This window comes from Ursus maritimus, unplaced genomic scaffold, assembly GCF_017311325.1.
Source record: "Ursus maritimus isolate PB19 unplaced genomic scaffold, ASM1731132v1 scaffold_20, whole genome shotgun sequence".
NCBI classification, from domain to species: Eukaryota; Metazoa; Chordata; class Mammalia; order Carnivora; family Ursidae; genus Ursus; species Ursus maritimus.
This window is the reverse complement of record NW_024424453.1, coordinates 5,565,574-5,586,514: the sequence shown is the minus strand read 5'-3', so window position 1 is coordinate 5,586,514 and position 20,941 is coordinate 5,565,574. Positions and strand designations below refer to the sequence as shown.

General features: G+C 36.9%; 1 protein-coding gene across 3 annotated transcripts in view; it reads right to left on the bottom strand.

Moving 5' to 3' along the window:
* The window catches only part of IFT80 (intraflagellar transport 80), a 116,589-nt gene that overhangs the window by 40,924 nt on the left and 54,724 nt on the right, over window positions 1-20,941 (bottom strand). For all 3 annotated transcript variants that reach the window (XM_008706621.2, XM_008706625.2, XM_040636626.1), the window contains exon 9: window positions 2,038-2,217. In XM_008706621.2, the coding sequence (XP_008704843.1) occupies window positions 2,038-2,217 (180 nt within the window). The remainder of the gene's footprint in view (window positions 1-2,037; window positions 2,218-20,941) is intronic.

Sequence of the window (20,941 nt, the reverse complement as noted above, 5' to 3'; positions counted from 1 at the left end):
AGTCTGCTTCTCCCTCTCCCCCTCCCCCTGGCTTATGCTCTCTTGTGCGCTCTCTCTCTCTCTCTCTCAAATGAACAAATAAAATCTTTAAAAAAAAAAACTCACAATGCATTCTTTGTCATAGGCACAGTACTATAAATAATGTTTTGGTTTCCAGGTTAATTAACAGAAATATCTATTTATACATAATATCATCTAGATCCCAAAACTAACGTACAGGAAATATGGAAGACAGAGGGACATGTCAAACCATACCACAGGGGTACAATCACTAAAGTCCGGACTGTGGGAAACTCTGCTGGACAAACAATTTGGTTTCTTCAACAAATAAACTGCAGGGGGTAAAAACAGAGATTGAAGGGGAATCTACAGATTAAGAGATTTAAAAGACAGGTCAACCAATTGCAACATGTAAGCCATTTTGGATCCTAATTCAAACAAACTTTAAAAAATGTGACATGTAGGAAACAAGTGAAAATTTGAAGACTTCCCGGATATTTGATAATATTAAGGAATTATTATTTTTAAGGTACAATAATAGTACCTTATTGTGGTTATGTTAAAAGAGTCCTTATCTTTTAGGTGTATATTGAAAATTTTACAGATAAAATATGATATCTGAATTGGCTTCAAAATAATTGGGGAAGGAGGAAGATATGAACATGGATGGGGCAGGCTTGATCCCAGGTCAATGGGTGTTAGGGTTGGGTGATGAGTACGTAGAGATTCATTATACTATTCTGTCTACTTCCGAATAGGTATTAAATTCTCCATAATAAAAAGTTAAAAAATTTAAAAATAAGTAAACAGAACAAAGAAAAACTATAATGTATCTAATTATTATAAATCTAGTGATCATATTATCCAAATTAAAAAATCTGGATACTTAGGCTAAAGAATATTTGAATAGGCCTAGAAATTACAAGATATATGCTTCCAAATAATTACAATACTCTGAATTCTGAATATGAAGTCAGAGGCAACTGATACAGAGAGGAGGAAGAAGAGTTAGAAGGTACAGTTCCCCTTCCTCTGGCACAGAGTTGGCCACTGTAAGGCCTCTTCCTCCTACCTTTTGTCAACTAACTTTTAAAATATTTGTTGAGGGGTGCCCGGGTGGCACAGCAGTTAAGCGTCTGCCTTCGGCTCAGGGCGTGATCCCGGCGATCTGGGATCGAGCCCCACATCAGGCTCTTCTGCTATGAGCCTGCTTCTTCCTCTCCCACTCCCCCTGCTTGTGTTCCCTCTCTCGCTGGCTGTCTCTATCTCTGTCAAATAAATAAAATCTTTAAAAAATAAAAATAAAAATAAAAAAAATAAAATAAGATATTTGTTGAGCATTTATTATATGTAAGACACTGGGCTTGAGTGAAACATAGCACTATGCCCTCAAGAAGCTTACAATTGCATAGATAACCCCTCTTGCTGCAGTTCTCAGACCTGAACATTTCCACCTACCTCCCACTGCCACGTTCCAACCTTCCTCTCTTGTTTTACTAGAAAAGTACCTATTTTTCTCTCCCTAACTCCCAATAAGAACTTCCTACCATTTTCCCACTTTGGCTTGCCTTAGGTAATTCTTAAAAGGAAAAACAATTTTTTTTAATCAGGTTAAATCAGCTTCTACAATTATAAATAAATAAAATAATGTAACCCTGACAGTGACTAGCAGGCTAGGCCTGCCATGAGGTCAACCCCAGGAGTTAGATCTAACTTATCACAGCTTCTTCCCTCCTTCCTGGAATATCCAGGAATAAGAATATCCAGGAATATGAATCCACATATTCCCTAACTGCTTTGAGTTTCACCATCCCTGCCTCAACCCCACAACCACAGTAGCTGTGGGCACTTGGGTTCTATATCAGTGACAGGTTCTTATCTTAGGTCATGAAGAAGTCACTAATGACATAGTTAAAATATTTGATATGCCTGAATTTTTATAAACTTGATTTAAATATAATTAGTGAAGATCATTCCATATTCTTAGTGAGCTAATGTGAAGGAAGCAGGGTTAATCAGCCATGAACATGATCATACCTGCATGGTTCTTCGTTTAGTTAATGTTACTTGAAAATTTTTCCACTCCCAACGTTGCTCCACCACGTGTGCAAAAACAACGTGTCCATTTCCACAGGCTCCGGCGATCTGAGTGCCATCAATTGACCATGCAATGTTAAATATGCTGCCAGTGTTGGGCTTTTCTAAAGCATATGACCACTGGAGGAGAAAGAATGAGAGAAAAATCGATATACTGAAAAAAAATTTTAAAGAAGTTTTAAACTAAGCATACTTTAACATTTTAAGATTATTTTTTAAAAGAATGTCTTTATCCTAGAATTAATATTTTTCATAATAAAATGATTGTGTACTGAACAGAAGATACAGATGTAATTTTTAAAGTACACAGAATATGATAGAAATGTATAAAATCTCTCAAGCACTGCAAAACACCCACACCATTCCCATTCACATCATTAGTGATAATACTGAATGGGTAAATACTAAGATTCCATAGAAGAAAAAAAAAAGATACCTTACTATTAATTCTTAAGGATTTCTATAGTCCAATCTAAAAGATTGGTTATAATATTCCAATAATGTCACTAAAAATTGAAACTAAAATACACAATATAACTAAGACATCTGATATACATTTTAAATCATGAGAGCATAGGTTAATTGATCTTTTTTTCTTGTTTGTTTTTCATAATATAGTAAATATAAACTCTTCTAGAGTCTACCTATGTTTTTAAAGTTATCTAAAGGTATCAATAAGGATCAACTGGGACAAAAGAGATGTGTGTGTGTGTGTGTGTGTGTGTGAATAAGAGAGTAAGAAAAAGCCTTTTAAAAGATGCTATTACATGCATTTTCTTTCATTTTTCAGATGCAACATATGTATTTGCTAAAAGGATGATTTATTTATTTGACTAAATTAATATACATTCTCTTTCCATTCTTCCAACCTTACAGCCTACAAAGTAAGTCTTGATTTTTTTGTGGTTGATTTTTTGGTTGCTCTTGGGTGGGTATTTATTTTGTTGCACATTATTGTTGTTTCAAATGTGTTCGTTGTTAGCTATGGGCTCACTGACAAAAAGTGTGGAGAAAATGGAAAAAATATAGAAAAAGATTCATTAATTCATACTACTATCAAAAAAGACTTTAAATTCTCAATAAAGTTCATATATACAATAAAAATGCTGAATGATCCTTACCACTCACTGACACTTTTTTTCAATTCCCTTCCACTACACTTTAAACTTCTACCTGTTGTTTAAGTAAAAGGCCTATAGGACACCTGGGTGGCTCAGTTGGTTAAGCAACTGCCTTTGGCGCAGGTCATGATCCCGGAGTCCCAGGATCCAGTTCTGCATCAGGCTCCCTGCTCGGCAGTTCTCCCTCTGACCCTCCCCCATCTCATTCTCTCTCTCTCAAATAAATACATAAAAACTTTAGAAAAAATAAAAGGCCTATAAAAAAAGTTATCAAGGAGGAGGTAATGAACAAGCTTTCGCTTCATCAGCAGCATGAAACTGTTAGAAACTTCCTTTTCTGAAATTAAGAAGAGCAAGTTCAAAATATATATATATATAATAGTTGAAGTCATCTTTTTAAAAATAAGACAAAGAACATCAAGGATACAAACAATGTGCTTCTGGCAATAATCTGAAATTAACTCATTTGTGTTTGACAAACAGAATTATGAAATACTGCATGACTACTATTTTACATAAAAATTAAATGGTTGGTATAGGCAAATGAGACTTTATTGTCAATATACAATACTTAACAGACTGGACTAGGCTTATGGCACATCTGTCGTTCTAAATCTCGTCTATTCTCATGGTGTAGATGCAACAGAGATCTTATTTTAAAACCACAGATTCATATTTTAAAACTATTTGCTTTTTTTTTTGAGAGAGAGAGAGAGTGTGTGAGAGTGGGGAGTGGGGGTGGCAGAGAGGGGTAGAGTGAGAGAAAGAATCTTAAGCAGGTTCCATGCCCAATGTGGTTCCTGACACAGGACTTGACTCATGACCCTGAGATCATGACCTGAGCCGAAATCAAGAGTTGGATGCTTAACCAACTGAGCCACCCAGGTGCCCCTTAAACCTATTTACTTTAAAGTATGATCTTAAAATACCCAAAGAACCAAATCAGCCAGAAAGACACATCTTACTAAAATTAAACATAGAAAAATGTATCTAAGAATTCCTGGATGCCTGATCCTAGCTAAGAGGAGAAACTGGAAAGAAATGTTTAGATAACACTGTCATCACTCTATATTTCTCTGATTTCTTTCAGAGTCTGTAAGGTTCATCAAAAACGAAGTCTGCAACATGTAACTTATCCATAAAACAAACTTCAAAGAATGTAACAGTGCCATGATATTAAAGTTATATTAAATTTTTACATTTTTACTTAAAATTAAGAAGTGATTCCTTTTACATGACTCTAGTTTCAAAAAAAAAAATACAAGCACAAGCAAATCAGAGAATGGGTCTTTAATAGTTATGAAATTTGGGGGCTGGAGTTGGGAGATAAGGTTATTTTGTCCAGTCAGTAAATTTAATAATTATTGTTAAGTCAAAAAGATCTATTTATCATCTGTGCTTTAAACAGACTTTTAGGGGCGCCTGGGTGACTCAGTTAAGCATCATTAAGTGTCCTATTCTTGATTTCAGCTCAGGTCATGGTCTCAGGATGATGGGATTGAGCACCCCATTGTGCTCCCCACTCAGCAGGGAGTCTCCTTGAGACTCTTTTCTCCTTCTCCCTCTGCCCCCAACCCCGCTGCCGAGCTCTCTCAAACAAACAAATAAATATTTAAAAATAAATAGAGATTTTTAACATTCTAAATCTCTTCTCTTCCCCAAGTATGCCAAAGATTATTCACGTTTGCATTTCAAACTCTAGAAAGAAATGAAGCAGCCTCCCTCAATGTGATTTAGTGATACTAGTAGTAAGAACCATGAGAACGAATTTTTAAATAACCCTCTCACTTAACACTTATCTCTTGCTTTACCCCAACTATCCCTTACTTTAGGATATGCCCAGGCCAGCACCACCCATATTGCCTGTGATCTTGTTAGAAATGCAAATTAATGTGCCCAACTCCATCCTATTGACCGTGATCCTCTGGGGGTACGAGGGCCAGAAAACTTTTAATGAGCTCTTCCGGGGATTCTTAAGCACGGAAAAGTTAGGACACTGGTTCTTAACTGGTTGCACATTAGAATCACCTGGGATGCTTTATAAAAAAATACCAAAACCCAGGAATCCAATCAATTAAATCCAGAAATTCTTGGGATGGGATCTGAGTATATTTTTTAAAGTTCTCTATGTGATTTTAACATACAGCCACTGTTCTACAAGAAAAGCAAAATCTGTAATTTGGTTTAAGACTATCATTAACAACTGGCTCACTGTTAATACCCTGCCAATTCATCTGCCAACTCTTGAGAAAATTACATGACCTGTGTCATAGCCTCTAATCCAGCATCTCACAGTTATGTGTAAACTTGGTTTCTTACATTCGTTACCAAGTCCAAGCTTGTTCTGCTCACCACATGACAAGCCAGTTAAATTGAGAGGCTAGGTGTTAGGGCAAGGAGAGTGACTTTGTTTGGAAAGTCAGCAAATCAAGGAGATGGGAGGGCCCAAAGAACCATCTCCCCACAGCATGAGATTTGACCTTCTGTTATGTTAGGAAGAGGGGGAGGTGGGAAAGGAGTGGAGTCAAAAGATGATTGACATCTGTAGACATCTGAGAAAGATCACTAACCCCTTTGTCCTTGATCTTTAGGTATGGAAATCTGGTCATGTAGTTTCTGTAAATCTTAATCACAGCATAGTCATTTCTGTATATACTTCCTCATCTCCTTGGGTGAGGTAGATTTTGGGTAAAAAGCAGTTTTCACAAACCTTATCCATAACATGTCTGAGTGCAGGGCTAAGCAGAACTTTCTAAGCTAGGGAAATCGAAGCAATAAGGAGTCAGACATGCTAAGTTTCTCCTTGTTACACATTCATCAATCTAATTTTTCCTCTTTCACTTTTTATTATTAGACTTTCAAACAAACTAAAGTAGGAAGAGTAACATAAAGCACTGGTTTTCAAACTTTAGTGTGCATTAGAATTACCTAGAGGGATTGTTAACATAAATTACTGGGCCCACTCCAGTTTCTCTGATACAGTAGATACAGGGTGGCTGGGCCAAAACATGTTAAATGACACCATGAGACAGCAGATGGCAAAATCCAGACTGTGGGAAACTATAGGACATGACCCAGTTTCTTCAACTACAGAAAATTAGAAAGGGGAAAAAAATTTGGAAGGGGAACTTACAGATCAGCCAATCACAATGACTGTATCTTATTTGCATCTTAATTTCAACAAACTGAAAGAGAAAAGAGTTGGAAAAATCTGAAGTGACTGGGTATTTGCTAATATTAAGGAATTATTGTTCATTGTTTTTAGGTTTATTGTTATTGAGATTAGGTTATAAAGTCTTTGTGGTTTTAGTGCTATATACCAAAATATTAAGTGATTAAATGATATGTTATCAAGGATTTGCTCAAAATAATCTGGGCCATGGAAAAGTAGGTGGTGGTATAGATGAGCTAAGAATTAGCCATGAGTTGGTAACTGCTGGACGCTGGGTAATGGGTAAATGGGGATCCATTACACCAAATGCCACCAATAAATGTTATTGTTAAGTATCATAAACTCATTAATTTTAACATATTTGATGTGTTCCAATTAATATAATGTTCAAATTAATCTAATTTTGGCCAGCTTTTCTGACAGAATCTTGTAGTATTTGATCACTTCCCTTGTCTTTTAGTATGACGAAATGTTCCAGATTCATATTTTATATTTTCTGACCCACACCTCACATCAGCTTTTTCTTCAGTGAGCCTGGGCTTTTTTTATGGAAATGTGGGAAATGGTATTGAGAGAAAACCCTTAAGTGTTAGGGGTGCTCACTGTTACAAAGTTGATCATTGCTTTTCCAGGCCTTTTTAGTGGAAAGAGCTAGGAAATTTTTTTTCATGAACTTAAACTGATACTTCCAATTCAAACCCAGGAACTATAGGATTTTACTTCAATATCTCCTTTCACCTAGCCAAATCCCAGTTCTTCAGAGCACCAATAAAAACACTCAGAATAACCATATCAACACCATAGTTACAAAGAGTTTTAGAAATTTCGTTTTTAATTATTTTGCTCATAAGCCTATTTTCTTCTTTTTTTAAATGACAATTTTATTGAAATATATTTCACATATTATAAAATTCACCCTTTTAAAGTATAGAATTCAGTGGTTTTTTGGAAAAGAGCTATGCATCTAACTAATTTCAGAATTTTAGAACATTTTCATCACCACAAAAAGAAACTCATACCCATTAGTAGTCACTCCCATTTCCCCCTCCCCATGTCTCATGGCAACCACCAATCTTTTATTTTCCACACTGGCCATTTCATCTAAATGGAATACATTATGTGGCCTTTTGTTACTGGCTTTGTTCACTTAGCATAATGTTTTCAAGGTTCATCCATGTTGTAGCATGTTTCTTGCTTCATTTCTTTTTTTTTTTTTTCTTTTCCTTTTTTTTAAAGTAAGCTCTATGCCCAACATGGGGCTTGAACTCACAACACCGAGATCAAGAGTCGCATGCTCTATCAACTGCCAGCCAGGTGCCCCACTTCGTTCCTCTTTGTTGCCAAATATTGCATGGATATAACATATTTTGTTTCTCCATTCATCATTTGATGGGCACTTGGGTTTTTCAGGTTATTGGCTGTTATAAATAATATGGCTATGAACATTGCACAGAGGTTCTTGTGTGGACATGTTTTCATTTCTCCTTGGTACATACCTAGGAGTGGAATTGCTGAGTCTACAGTAACTCTCTCCTTGACCTCTTGAGGAACCGTCAAACTGTCTTCCAGAGTGGCAGGGCAATCATTTGAGTCTCTACTGTGAGCACAAGGAGCCAACACTCAAATCATTTAAGTCATTTGGAATAGCTCCTCTCTAGGTAGATACACAAACAACTGAATACATAATTAAGGTTTAATTTCCTTTTGAGTTTTAGAAATTGCTTTCTGAAAATTTCATTTTGTTTTATAATTATGTAAAATATTTACATGGGTCCAAAGTTCAATTTACAAAAAAAAAAATTATAAAACAAGGTATAGTCAAAGAAGTCTAGTTTCTACCTTTTCTCTCCCCCATTCTCCTTCCCCACATAGACATATGGATAGCTATTTTTTATTTTATGTTTTATCCTTACATCTTTGTTCAGTGTGTGTGTGTGTGTGTGTGTGTGTGTGTGCGCGCGCGTGCGCGTAGGCACCAGCTTTTACCTAAGAAAGGGGTATGGGACCTATTTTATTTGCTCTCCCTTTTTTGGAATATATTTTAGCATTCAGGAAGGTTTCTATTTTTAAAGATTTATTTACTTATTTTAGAGAGGGGGTTGGGGCAGAGGGAGAGGGGAGAGAGAATCTCAAACAGACTCCACACTGAGTGCAGAGCCCAATGAGGGCTTGATCCCAGGACCCTGAGATCGCGACTTGAGCCAAAGAGATATCCTCCCCCTTCCCTGTTCCCTGTGTCTGATTTTAAGTAATATCTTTTTATTCTTAGTTAATACCTAGAAGCAACTTTATTCTACTTTTCATATGCTTCTCATTCTGTCCCCATTTTGCAATGTTGGTACCTGTGCTATACTTTATCCTTCAGAGACATCCTTTTGTCTTAGTTCTCAGATAAATATGTATCTTGTGCTCACAATCAGCACTTCTTTTACTACAACCCTAGTCATGTTGTTAATCTGAAGCTAATTCTCCAGTAGACTCCTTGAAACACTCATGGGAACCACATTCCTTGAGTTCTTGTATGTTTATACCAGTTTGCTTCTGACCTTTAAAGTTCAGAATGGCCAGATATAAAATCTTTGGCTCACCTATTCTTTGAGTATCCTATGTTAACCAATTGTCTTCTGGCATTAAGTGTTGCTATCGAAGTCTAATGACATTTTCATTTTCTCCCCTTTATGAATGGCTTCGTCTTCTCCTTGGATGTCCACAGAACTTTTTTCTTTTTCTTTAAACTCCTATAGTTCGTTTTTTTTTTTTTAGCAGCCTATATCTGGGTGTTGGCTATCTGGGTCAATTCTCCTAGGTATCTGGTATGCCTTTGGTATGCCTTTTCAATATCAATTACAAATTTCTTATGTTTGAAAAAATCTTTCTTGAGTGGTAGCTTTTACTATTTGTTCCATTCATTACCTTGGGTTTCTCCTTTGAAGACTCCTATTATATATACTTTACATCTTTACCTTCTGTATCTATCACTTTCTATCAAAACTTTGTACTCTTTTGCCATTTCCTTGCTTCCATTTCATGTTCTGTTTATCCCCTAAGGCAGTATCCATTGCATTTGTTTGCCCTTATAATCCTCTAGTTTTATCTTCACTTCTGTAATAATTTTTCCCTTTTTTATCACTACCTTCTGAGTTCTGCCACCTCTCCTTAAAAATCTCCCTTTCTCTAGTCACTCATTTCTTAATTTTCCTATGGCTATTTTATAGCTTTTGGCATGTTTTTAATATCCCTCAGCTTGTTCTGAATTATTTGGCAGAGCTTGTCTATTTACGGCATGCCTTCATTGTCTTGGCAACATTATGTACTTTGACTACAATCCTGTTCTAGGACTATGATCCTACAGATTTCTGTCCAGTTTCAACTGCTGTTTAAACTGATTGGCCTGTCTCACTTTCAGCCATTTATTGGCAGTTTGGGAGTTCTTTTCTCATGGTCTTAGAAGCCTAGCTGCCTTTCCTCTGCTTCCTCACACGTAAATGCTGAGACCCATGGTATTTTGGAAAACCACTTACATTTGGGAGTTTGTAGGGATATAATATCACCTAAGTTTTGTTGTAGTAGCTGTCTGTGGATTGTTGGTTGTACTCCCTTACTTTCTGTTTTATGAGGAGATTTGAGAAGATTCAAAAATTATGACACTATACCCAACAACATAGATAAATCTCACAGACATACAGTTGAATGAAAAAAGTCAGACCAAAGTAAAAATACTGTATGATTCCATTTATAGAAAGGTCACAAGCAGGCAAAACTAACCTAACAGTGACACAGCTAGAATGGCAGTTACAATGGAGGAGTAACTAACTGGGAGGAGGCAGAACGGAAGTTTCGTTGTTGATAATATTTTTTATCAATATGGGTGGTGGTTTCTTGATTACTTACATACATAAAACTTTACTGAGCTGTATACATAAGACACTGTATATGTTATATCTTAATTTTTTAAAATGCTGCCTCTGCCATTATCTTTCCCCCTCAACCTATTTTTATTGAAATTATGCTTTGTTTTCATAGTTTGAGTATTTTAAGACATAGCATAATGTTGAACTAAAATAAGTATACAACATCAATACTAAAAAGTAAAAAGATACATAAAGATATATTTACAGTAATCATAACCATGTAAAATATGTCTGTTTGGGGTGCCTGGCTGGCTCAGTCAATGCCACAAGTGACTCTTGATTTCAGAGTTTTAAGTCTAAGCCCCATGTTGGGTGTAGAGATTACCTAACAAAATAAAATCTTAAAAAAAAATGTCTGTTCAAAGACTTGAAAGGTACACAGGTACATACAAATATAAAAATATTAATTGTTGTATGTTATGATTATTGGCATTATATTTTCTATTTTTTGTTTTCTTTTTTGTTATATTGCTTTTTTGCTGTTAATTTCTTCAAAATATAAGCTTTTCTGTATATCTAATTAAGCTATTTAATATTAATCACTATTTCTGCCTTCACAATACTTCACAAAATAAGGTTGTTTTTTTTTTTCCCCTAATTCAAAGCAATAAGTTGATTGCAGCTAACAGTTTTCTTAGGATACAGAATATGAAAAGGCAAGCAAAAATTACTTTTGACTTGGTTAAGTACAAATAATTTCTAAAACAAGATAAGCAAAGAACAGAAAAAAAACAATAGAAAAAGAAGTAATTATAAAATAAGTTTACACAACACAAATGTGATCTGTATTCACAATATGTTATCCAAGTAAAACATCAATGTTACTTTGAGCTGCCTCTAAAGGAGCACCGTGTCACCGAGCAGGAACACAACAACTGATTGCTAGTATGCTTCTGAGAGGTTTAGCAATATATTGTTTTCTAAAGGCAATCTTGAAAAATTATAAGGCTGGCCAGTTTGGTTTTGGCTCTGGGCCAATATTACTGGCACCTCCCCAAATACCCAGAACCTTGATGGTGTTCTATGGCCAACCCAAAGTCTCCCCATAAAGGGCCGTCTCCCTGTGTAATAGTATTTTATGCCTCTCTCCTCACTCTCTCATCTGAAATCTGCTCTCAACTAGCCAAATACTTGGAAAAGGACCTGAAAATAACAATTTCTTAAGTCAACGCAATAAAACTAATAGAAATTTGTTATCAATAAGAAGGTGGTGAAAGTCTTCCCCAACATATTTCCACCCACATGCTCATTGCTAAAATTGGCCCTGAACTGCAGTTACAAAGATGCAGTTTTCTATTCCTGTTACAACAAATTACCACAAACTTAAGACTCTTTCATAGATCATAAATCCAACACAGTTTTCACTGAGCTAAAATCAAGGTGTTGTTGGCAAGGCTAAAATTTCTTCTTGGAGACTCTAGGGCAGGATCCATTTCCTTGCTCATTCAGGGTCTTAGCAGAATTCAGTTTCTTATAGCTGTAGGACTGGCCATTGGTAGCTTCTAGAGGCCACCTGCGTTCATGGCTGTGGTCCCGTTCCTCCATCTTTAAAGCCAGCAACAGCAGAATGAGTTGCTCTTACTTTGAATCTCCTCCTCCTTCATCCTTTAACCCAGCTGGGGAAGATTCTCTGCTTTTAAGGATCTGTGATTAGACTGGGCCAATCTGAATAATCCAGGATAGTCTTACCATCTAAAGATCCATACCTTTAATCACATCTACAAAGTTCCTTTTGCCTTTTAAGGTGACATATTCACAGGTTCTGGGGATTAGGGCATGGACATGTTTGGGGGCCCATTATTTGACCTACTGTGAAATTATAGCATTCAATGTAGGGATTTTATTATTTTTTTCAAGATTTTATTTATTTGAGAGAGCACACATGAGACAGCATGTGGTGGGGGTGGGCAGAGGGAAAGGGAGAAACAAACTCTCCACTGAGCAGTGAACCCAACTTGGGCCTCAATCCCAGGGTCCTGGGAGCAGAAGGCAGACACTTAACAGACTGAGCCACCCAGGTGCCCCAATTTGGAGATTTTAAGGTTTTTTTCCTAATGATTCAGATTCAGATATAAGTATAAACACATGAACCAGTACTTTTACCATTTTGTAAAGTAGTTTGGGGTTTGTGGTTTTGGCTTTCAAAAGGTTTATTCACAGTTAAAAAGAAACTAAACAATAATTTGATCATGTTGTCGCCAAGTGGTAGTAGGATCTTGGTATTGCTCACATGGTATTGAATTATCAAGGACATCCAGAAGAAAACATTAAAAATTATCGAACAATTTGCTTTTAAAAAGAAAAAAGAACCAAAATGGGTTTATGACATCAAGCAAAATATGCATGTAATAGTCTATCATGTAAGTAATACAGAAAGCACTGAAGTTCTACAGGCATACCTCATTTTACCGCACTTCACTTTATTGCACTTTGTAGACACTGCATTTTTTACAAATTGAAGGTTTGTGGCAACCTGCATCAAGCCAGGCTATTGACGCCATTTTTCCAAAGTATCTGCTCACTTCATGTCTCTGTGTAACAATTTGGCAATTCTTACAATATTTCAAACTTTCTCATTATTACTATATGTGTTATGGTGATCTGTGATCAGTGATATTATTATCATTGTAATTGTTTTGGGGCACCATGAACCAAGTCCATATAAGACAGCAACTACAACCCTAATCAGTCAGCAGCCATCCACACTAAGGCAAGATCCTCCACCAGCAAAGATTAAGACTCACCGAAAGCTCAGATGATGGTTAGCATTTTTCAGCAATACAGGATTTTTTAATGAAAGTATATACATTGCTTTTTTAGACATAATGCTATTGCACACTTAATATACTATAATATAGTGCAAACATAACTTTTATATGCACTGGGAAATCAAAAAATTTCATTTTGCTTGCTTTATTGTGATATTCGCTTTATTGAAGTGGTCTGGACCCAAGCCCACAAAATCTCTGAGGCATGTCTTTACTGAGAAAAAGCAAGCTATTTTTTTCATGAATATTTCCTGATAATATATGTGAAAAAATTAGACTCTGAGACAGAACCTTCCTCAGAGAAAATATGAACATCTTAGAATCCTGAAGGGAAAATCCTTAAGGATCAATTTTAAATTATTAAATCTATGGCCCCTAAACAGATGATACTGCAAATAATTAGATATGGCCTAATGGTCTGGAAAACAAATCTACAGAATTTCTTTAAAAGGTAAAGAGTTTCAGAAGGAAAAGGCAATTTATCAGGGAAATTCAAATCAAAACCACATTGAAATACCACCTTATGCCAGTTAGAATGGCAAAAATTGACAAGGAAGAAACAACAAATGTTGGAGAGGATGTGGAGAAAGGGGATCCCTCTTACACTGCTGGTGGGAATGCAAGTTGGTACAGTCACTTTGGAAAACAGTGTGGAGGTCCCCTAAAAAGTTAAAAATAGAGCTACCTATGATCCAGCAATTGCACTACTGGGTATTTACCCCAAAGATACACACATAGTGAAGAGAAGGACCATATGCACCCCAATGTTCATAGCAGCATTGTCCACAACAGCGAAATTGTGGAAGGAACCGAGACGCCCTTCAACAGATGACTGGATTAAGAAGTTGTGGTCCATATATACAATGGAATATTACTCAGCCATCAGAGAGAATGATTACCCAACATTTGCAGCAACATGGACGGGACTGGAGGAAATTATGCTAAGTGAAATAAGTCAAGCAGAGAAAGACAATTATCATATGGTTTCACTCATTTATGGAACATACGAAATAGCAGGAAGATCGGTAGGAGAAGGAAGGGAAAAATGGGGGGAGGGAACAGAAGGGGGAATGAACCATGAGAGACTATGGACTCTGGGAAACAAACTGAGGGCTTCAGAGGGGAGGGGGGTGGGGGACTGGGATAGGCCGGTGATGGGTATTAAGGAAGGCACATATTGCATGGTGCACTGGGTGTTATACGCAAATAACGAATCATGGAACATTGCATCAAAAACTGAGGATGTACTGTATGGTGACTAACATAACATAATAAAAAAATTATTATAAAAAAAAAGAAGGGAAAGGCAATTTAACTAAAAACAATGAAATGAAAGGAAATAACATCTTTCCTTAAATCAAAATAAAGGATTTAAAAATTTTTACATGACTGGTATCTCCAGCATTGACTCATTGGAATGTGTGAATATTGGAGTTGAGTTTATGAGGTGTCTATTTATGCGGAAGATACTATGAGAGAGCTTTTAGAAGAGGAAATTGTACCACTTCTCCCCCAAATGGAGGGTGGAGGAGTGATGACCTACTGTGTATAAGGAGTTAGTAGATTGGTCCATGTGTAACGGGAACTTTTGCATGATTTTAGCCTAATTACCTAATGAACATTTGTCAACAGAAGTAAAGTTCTGTGCTTCTAGACATAGGTAATCAAATTAAGATTACTAAAATCAGAAAAAGCAAAATCAAATTTGTGCTTCTTGGTTAAAAAAAAATCTCTAGTCATTTAAAAAAAGACTTTTTAATGTTTTTAAGTTATTCGACCTAGAGAGAAAGCTTACTTAAACCAAGTTTAGTCTCATCCTAAATAAGTACAGACATATCTTAAAATTTACCATTATTCTACTCCTTCTCTATTCTCCCACAACAATGATAACCTTTGCCATTAAATAACTATGTTATTAAATTATCTGTTTACATATCAATACTCTCAATAGAGGGTGAGTTACTCCCAGAGGACACACATGGATGTTAATCTTTGACTAGCTAGAGTATCACAGAGAGCTTAGCACACATCAACACTTGTTGAATGAATGAGTGAGTGAGTGAGTGAATATGCTTGTGTCCTTAGGAAAGAATTCTGTCCCAGAGCTCAACCATGACTTCAACCTTTAAAAAAAAAAAAAAAAAAAATCCAAGGAACAAATTAAAAGCCAAAGATTTAGAAATCTTAAAGTAGCTTTCTCAAAAAACATCAACCAAACTGATTAAATGGATCAATTCTAGTAATGACCTAGTTAAAATGTTGCAATGTAAGTCATTAATTGAGTTACATTAGTTGTATTAAGTAAATGTAAACCATTAAGAACTAAAACAGTATCTTCTGTCTGTACAATGATTCATTAAAATGCAACACCTGCTGTGTGCTAGGTATTGGTTTTAAGAAGGTTAAAAGTTAATTCTGTAACAGAACTCTGATTTTGTTATGCTTGGTGAATTTCCCAATTTCAGATGGCAGGGTCTCCTACTGTAAAGGAAGCACAGCTCCTTGACCTGGCCTCTGGAAGATATCCCTGTAACCTTGTAGCCAATTCTTCTTTTTGCTTCATGGTTTCTGCTACTTGTATTCAACTATAATAAAATGTAGAATAAGTTTGAAGTTATAGGATCAGCCACACTTCTCCAGCACTGCTTGAGTTTTTCCCACTTCTAGTATACCATGTGCAGTGCTGCCTCTTCCTTGTAACAATCTTCCTATAAAACAAAGAAACAGAAACACCCTACTACTACTTATGAGAGGAAGCAAGCAGTATGTCCAATGGCCATGGGAGAGGTATCACAAAATGGTGGAGTTGAAAGGAAAGAGGTAATCACTTAGCTTAGCCCATTTAACTTTGTAAATTCACCACTGGAGTCTTGACTCCAGGCCTCTACGACCATGTCAATACTACTCCTACATTAAAATATACACTACAATAGGGGGCGCCTATGTGGCTCAGTGGGTTAAGTGTCTGACTCCTGATTTTGGCTCAGGTCATGACCTCAGGGCTGTGGGATCAAGCCCCATGTTCCAGCTCCACACTCAGTGCAGAGTGCGGAGAATCCTTGAGATTCCCGCTCTCCCTCTGCCCCTCCCCCTGCTCACACACGCACGCTCTCTCTCTCCAATAAGTAAATAAAATCTTAAAAAAAAAATACAATACGCCATCATACTGGACAGCACAATATGGAGAACAATTGAGAATGCATCTATAAAGTACTGACCTATTCATTAAAGGATATTACATCCCTGTGAGTGAACAGACCATTTCCCCCCTGTATTCTGTCAAAATGCTTAGGCATACAGTTACCCACCAAGGAAATAAGAGATATTTATACTAAAAAACAGGACTTGACTATAATAACTTACAAAAGCACCTCCCAAATGTTAACCTTACCTTTCTCTTTACTACTACTATATAAATATACTAGATTAAAAGGATTCTCAAAAGCGTATATCTTTAGCCAAGTTGGATGAATTCAATTCATGAAAGTGTGTGTTCACAAATTCAGTTTAGGGGGAAGAGATGATAGATGCAAAGTTTCTTAATTTCTTTGTTACACTAATGATTTCTAAAATCAATATTCTCTCTCATATACCAGGAATTAGGAAATTGCAAGCTACCTTAAATTATATGTGTTGATATCCATTATTGACAATGAAAAGTTACATATAGCAGTAAGACCAGTTACTGCAGATGATGAATCATTGCAATTATTTTAATTGAATGGAAGAATGAATGAACAGAGGGAAATCTTTTTATTATAATGACTAACTGAATATTCAAGAGTAGAGTGAAAAAAAAAAAAAGGCAAAAGTTCTCTTACACAAACAATAGCACCACCTGCTGATTAATAAAAGCAACAACGTCAGTTAATTTAAAAAATCTGGCCAAAGTTACCTTATATACTCAGATCTTCACCCTTGAATTCTGTTCCATTTAATGTAACATAATGCAATCATTAATATATTCTGTATATTTATTTATAATAACTAATTTAATCTGAAAGTTTCTATTTCACGTATTTGAATCATAAGTTTCTTAAAAATCAAAGGTAAAAATAAAATTTTATTATCAAATCAAGGGGAAAATTATGGTACTATGGCTTTTAATTCTTATTCCATAAGTAATTTACTCATACCATAATTTATCTTACTAACCACTCAATAATGTATATTTAGTTTGTGTCTGATATTCCCTGACCACCTCACCTAAAATAATGCCATCTTCCTTACCCAGGCTTATTTTTTTTTTTTTAAGATTTTATTTATTTATTTGACAGAGAGACAGCCAGTGAGAGAGGGAACACAGCAGGGAGAGTGGGAGACGAAGAAGCAGGCTCCTAGCGGAGGAGCCTGATGTGGGGCTCGATCCCAGAACACCGGGATCACGCCCTGAGCCGAAGGCAGACGCTTAACGACTGCGCCACCCAGGCGCCCCTACCCAGCCTTATTTTTTTATGTCATTTATTACCATTTAATATATTACAAATTCATTTTGTTTGTTTGTTTGCGTATAGCTTTTCATCTGTTGGAATGAAAACTCTCAAGAGCAAGGAATTTAGTTTATTGCTGTTTCTTTAACACCTAGGGCAAGTGCATGGCATGTAACAGATTCTCAATAAATATTCATGAAGGGGTTAATGAATATGAAAATAAATGAACAAATGAATATGCAATGTATCTTTAAACTTCCTTGAAAGGATAATAGCTGTGTCAAAGTTTCAAGGATCTTGATAGATTCTGCCAAATCATACTTGAGAAAAGTTGTACCAATTAATACTCCCTTCACAGCTTTTTGAGGAGGCCCATTTTCCCATTTTCTGATAAGTGAAAAATGACATCACACTGTGATTTTTATTTGGATGAAGAAGAGACTGATCATATTTTGGGGTTCTGTGGGCATTTACAATATACTTCTTTTATTCTTTGCTCATTTTTTTTCAGTTCAAGATTTTCTATTTGATTCCTTTTTGTAATTTTTCTATCAATCTTTTCTATTTGTTCAGAATTTGTTCTTCTGGTTTCTTTTTTTTTTTAAGATTATTTCTTTTATTTTAGAGAGAGAGAGAGAGCACGTACGCTTGCAGGAGAGGTTGGGAGGGGCAAAGGGGGAGGGAGAGAAAGAATCCCAGGCAGATTTCCCACTAAGCATGGAGCAGAATGTGGGGCTTGATCTCACAACCTTGAGATCATGACCTGAACCAAAAGCATGAGTCTGATGCTCAACTGAGTGTGCCACCCAGCACCCCTGGTTTCTTTTAGTTCTTTATCTGTGATTTTCTTTAGCACTTTAAGCAAATCCAATGCTGGGCTTCCTCAGGGATGGTTTCTAATTTTTTTTCCTGTGAACGGGTCACACTTTCCTGCCCCTTTTATATGCCTTGTAATTTTTTTGTTGAAAATGGACGTTTTGAATATTATGATGTGGTAATTTTGGAAATTAGATTCCCCTCCCTCCCCAGGGTTTGCTGTTGTTGCTTTTTTCGGGCTACAGTATTTGTTGTTTCTTTTTTTTAAGATTTTATTTCTTTCTTTGAGAGAGAGAACGTGGTGAGCAGGGGGGAGGGGCAGAGAGAGAGGAAGAAGCAGACTTGCTGCTGAGCAGGGAGCCCAACGTGGGCTCAATCCTGGGACCCTGAAATCAGGGTCGGCTGAAGGCAGACACTTAACCAACTGAACCACACAGGTACCCCAGTCATTTGTTTATTTAGTGACCTCTCCAAACTATTTTTGCAAAGACCGTGTTCCTTTCATGTATGGTCACCTAAGTCTCCATTCCATTATGTAAGTAGTCAGTTAGTGACCTGACAGAGCCAAAAAGAAAGAAAAAATACTCTCCTGCTCTTTGCCAATTGGCTGTGAGCTGGGGCACTCCTACAACATTTAGCCAAGCCTCCCATAATGTTGCCTTAGCTTTCACCACCTGCTTGTGCAGAGCCGAAAGATCTGCCAGTGATGCAAGCCTAGCACCCTCTCAAGTCTTTTCTGAGTGTACATCTGGCCCTGGGCATGAGTTTTGCACTACAGAATCCCCAGTATTTCTAAGAGCCCTACAAAACCCTTATTTTTCCATTTATCTTCCTCCTCAGCCTCCTCCCTCCCAGGCTTTTTGGTCTATCTGCTGCTTCCCCATTCACCATCCCTTGCCCGCAGCAGCTATGGGTAGTATGCTTTCAACAGATGCTACCTGGGAAGCCACTGCAGCTCTGAAAGATTTCCAAGGGAGGCAACACAAAGACACACCTCTGTGCTGGTCCCTTAGGGGCACCAAATAAGTCAAAAAGTACAACCACAGTTTTTTTTTTTTTTTTTTTGAAAACATGGTCTGTATCATTCCTCCTGGGACCAGCAAGCCACACCAGAATGCAGGTTGTCATTGCTATAGCCACTGCCACGCTGGGAACAGGGGATGGTAGAAAGGGAAGCAAAAAACACCACAATGGTTTCTAACCAAATTTAGCAGTCTCTCTTCGTTAAGCATTCCCCTTGGGTGTGGCAAGTTCTGAATTAGATTCCGGAGTGCTGAAAAAGTTGATTCTGACATGTATTGCCAGTTAATTATTGCTTGAGTGGAGGCAACAACTCTTGGAGTTCCTTCGTCCACCATTTTCTGCAACATCACTCCTCTTTTGCTCATTTTTATTGAAGAGATTTTTATTTTTATTTTTATTTTTTTAATTTTATTTATTTAGGGGTGCCTGGGTGGCTCAGTTGTTAAGCATCTGCCTTCAGCTCAGGGCATGATCCTGGAGTCCTGGGATAGAGCCCTGCGTCGGGCTCCCTGCTCCACTGGGAGCCTGCTTCTTCCTCTCCCACTCCCCCTGCTTGTGTTCCCTCCCTCACTGGCTGTCTCTCTCTCTGTCAAATAAATAAATAAAATCTTTAAGAAAAAAAAGATTTTATTTATTTATTTGAGAGATAGAAAGAGAGGGGGCATGAGCAGGGGGAAGGGCAAAGGGACAAAAAGAGAGGGAGAAGCACACTCCCATTGAGCAGGGAGCCAGATGCAGGACTCAATCCCAAGACCCTAGGATCATGACCTGAGCCAAAGGCAGATGCTTAACTGACTGAGCCACTCAGGCACCCTGAAAAACTTTTTAAAAACCTTTACTGCATCTATATAATTGATACATAGTCATTAAGAAAGGTTTACACTAAAGAAAATCATATGAAGAAGGAAAAGATGACCCAAATATAGTACTGGGTACAACTTTACCCACGTAGTTAGAGATATGAGTATAACATTTTACACAAATGGAATCACAGAATAACATGTTCTCCTATAACCTGTTTTTTTCACTAAATAACCATGTATATCTTTCCAGGTTATTAAACATAAACTCTCTTCCCCATTTTTAATGAGTTAAGGGTATTCCACTTCAGGCATAATCAAATAATAACCTAATCAATCTTCTTGTGGACATTTACTTCTAATTTTTATTATTATTTTTTAAAAGATTTTATTTATTTATCTGACAGAGAGAGACACAGCAAGAGAGGAAACACAAGTAGGGGGAGTAGCAGAGGGAGAGGGAGAAGCAGGCTCCTTGCCGAGCAGGGAGCCCGATGCGGGGCTGGATCCCAGGACTCTGGGATCATGACCCGAGCCAAAGGCAGATGCTTAACGACTGAGCCACCCAGCTGTCCCTCTAACTTTTACTATTATAACAATTCTGTGATGAAATTGTTATGCACACATCTTTGTGTACTTGTACAATGATCTCTTTAGAGTAAATTCCTAGAAGTAAGATTACTAGGTCAAGGGATATGTACATCTGCATTGGATATGTACTATCAAACTACCCTTTAAAAAGGTTGAATCAGCCCACATTCCCGCCAACAGTGAGAAATGAGAGAGCTCAATTCCTCCTACTT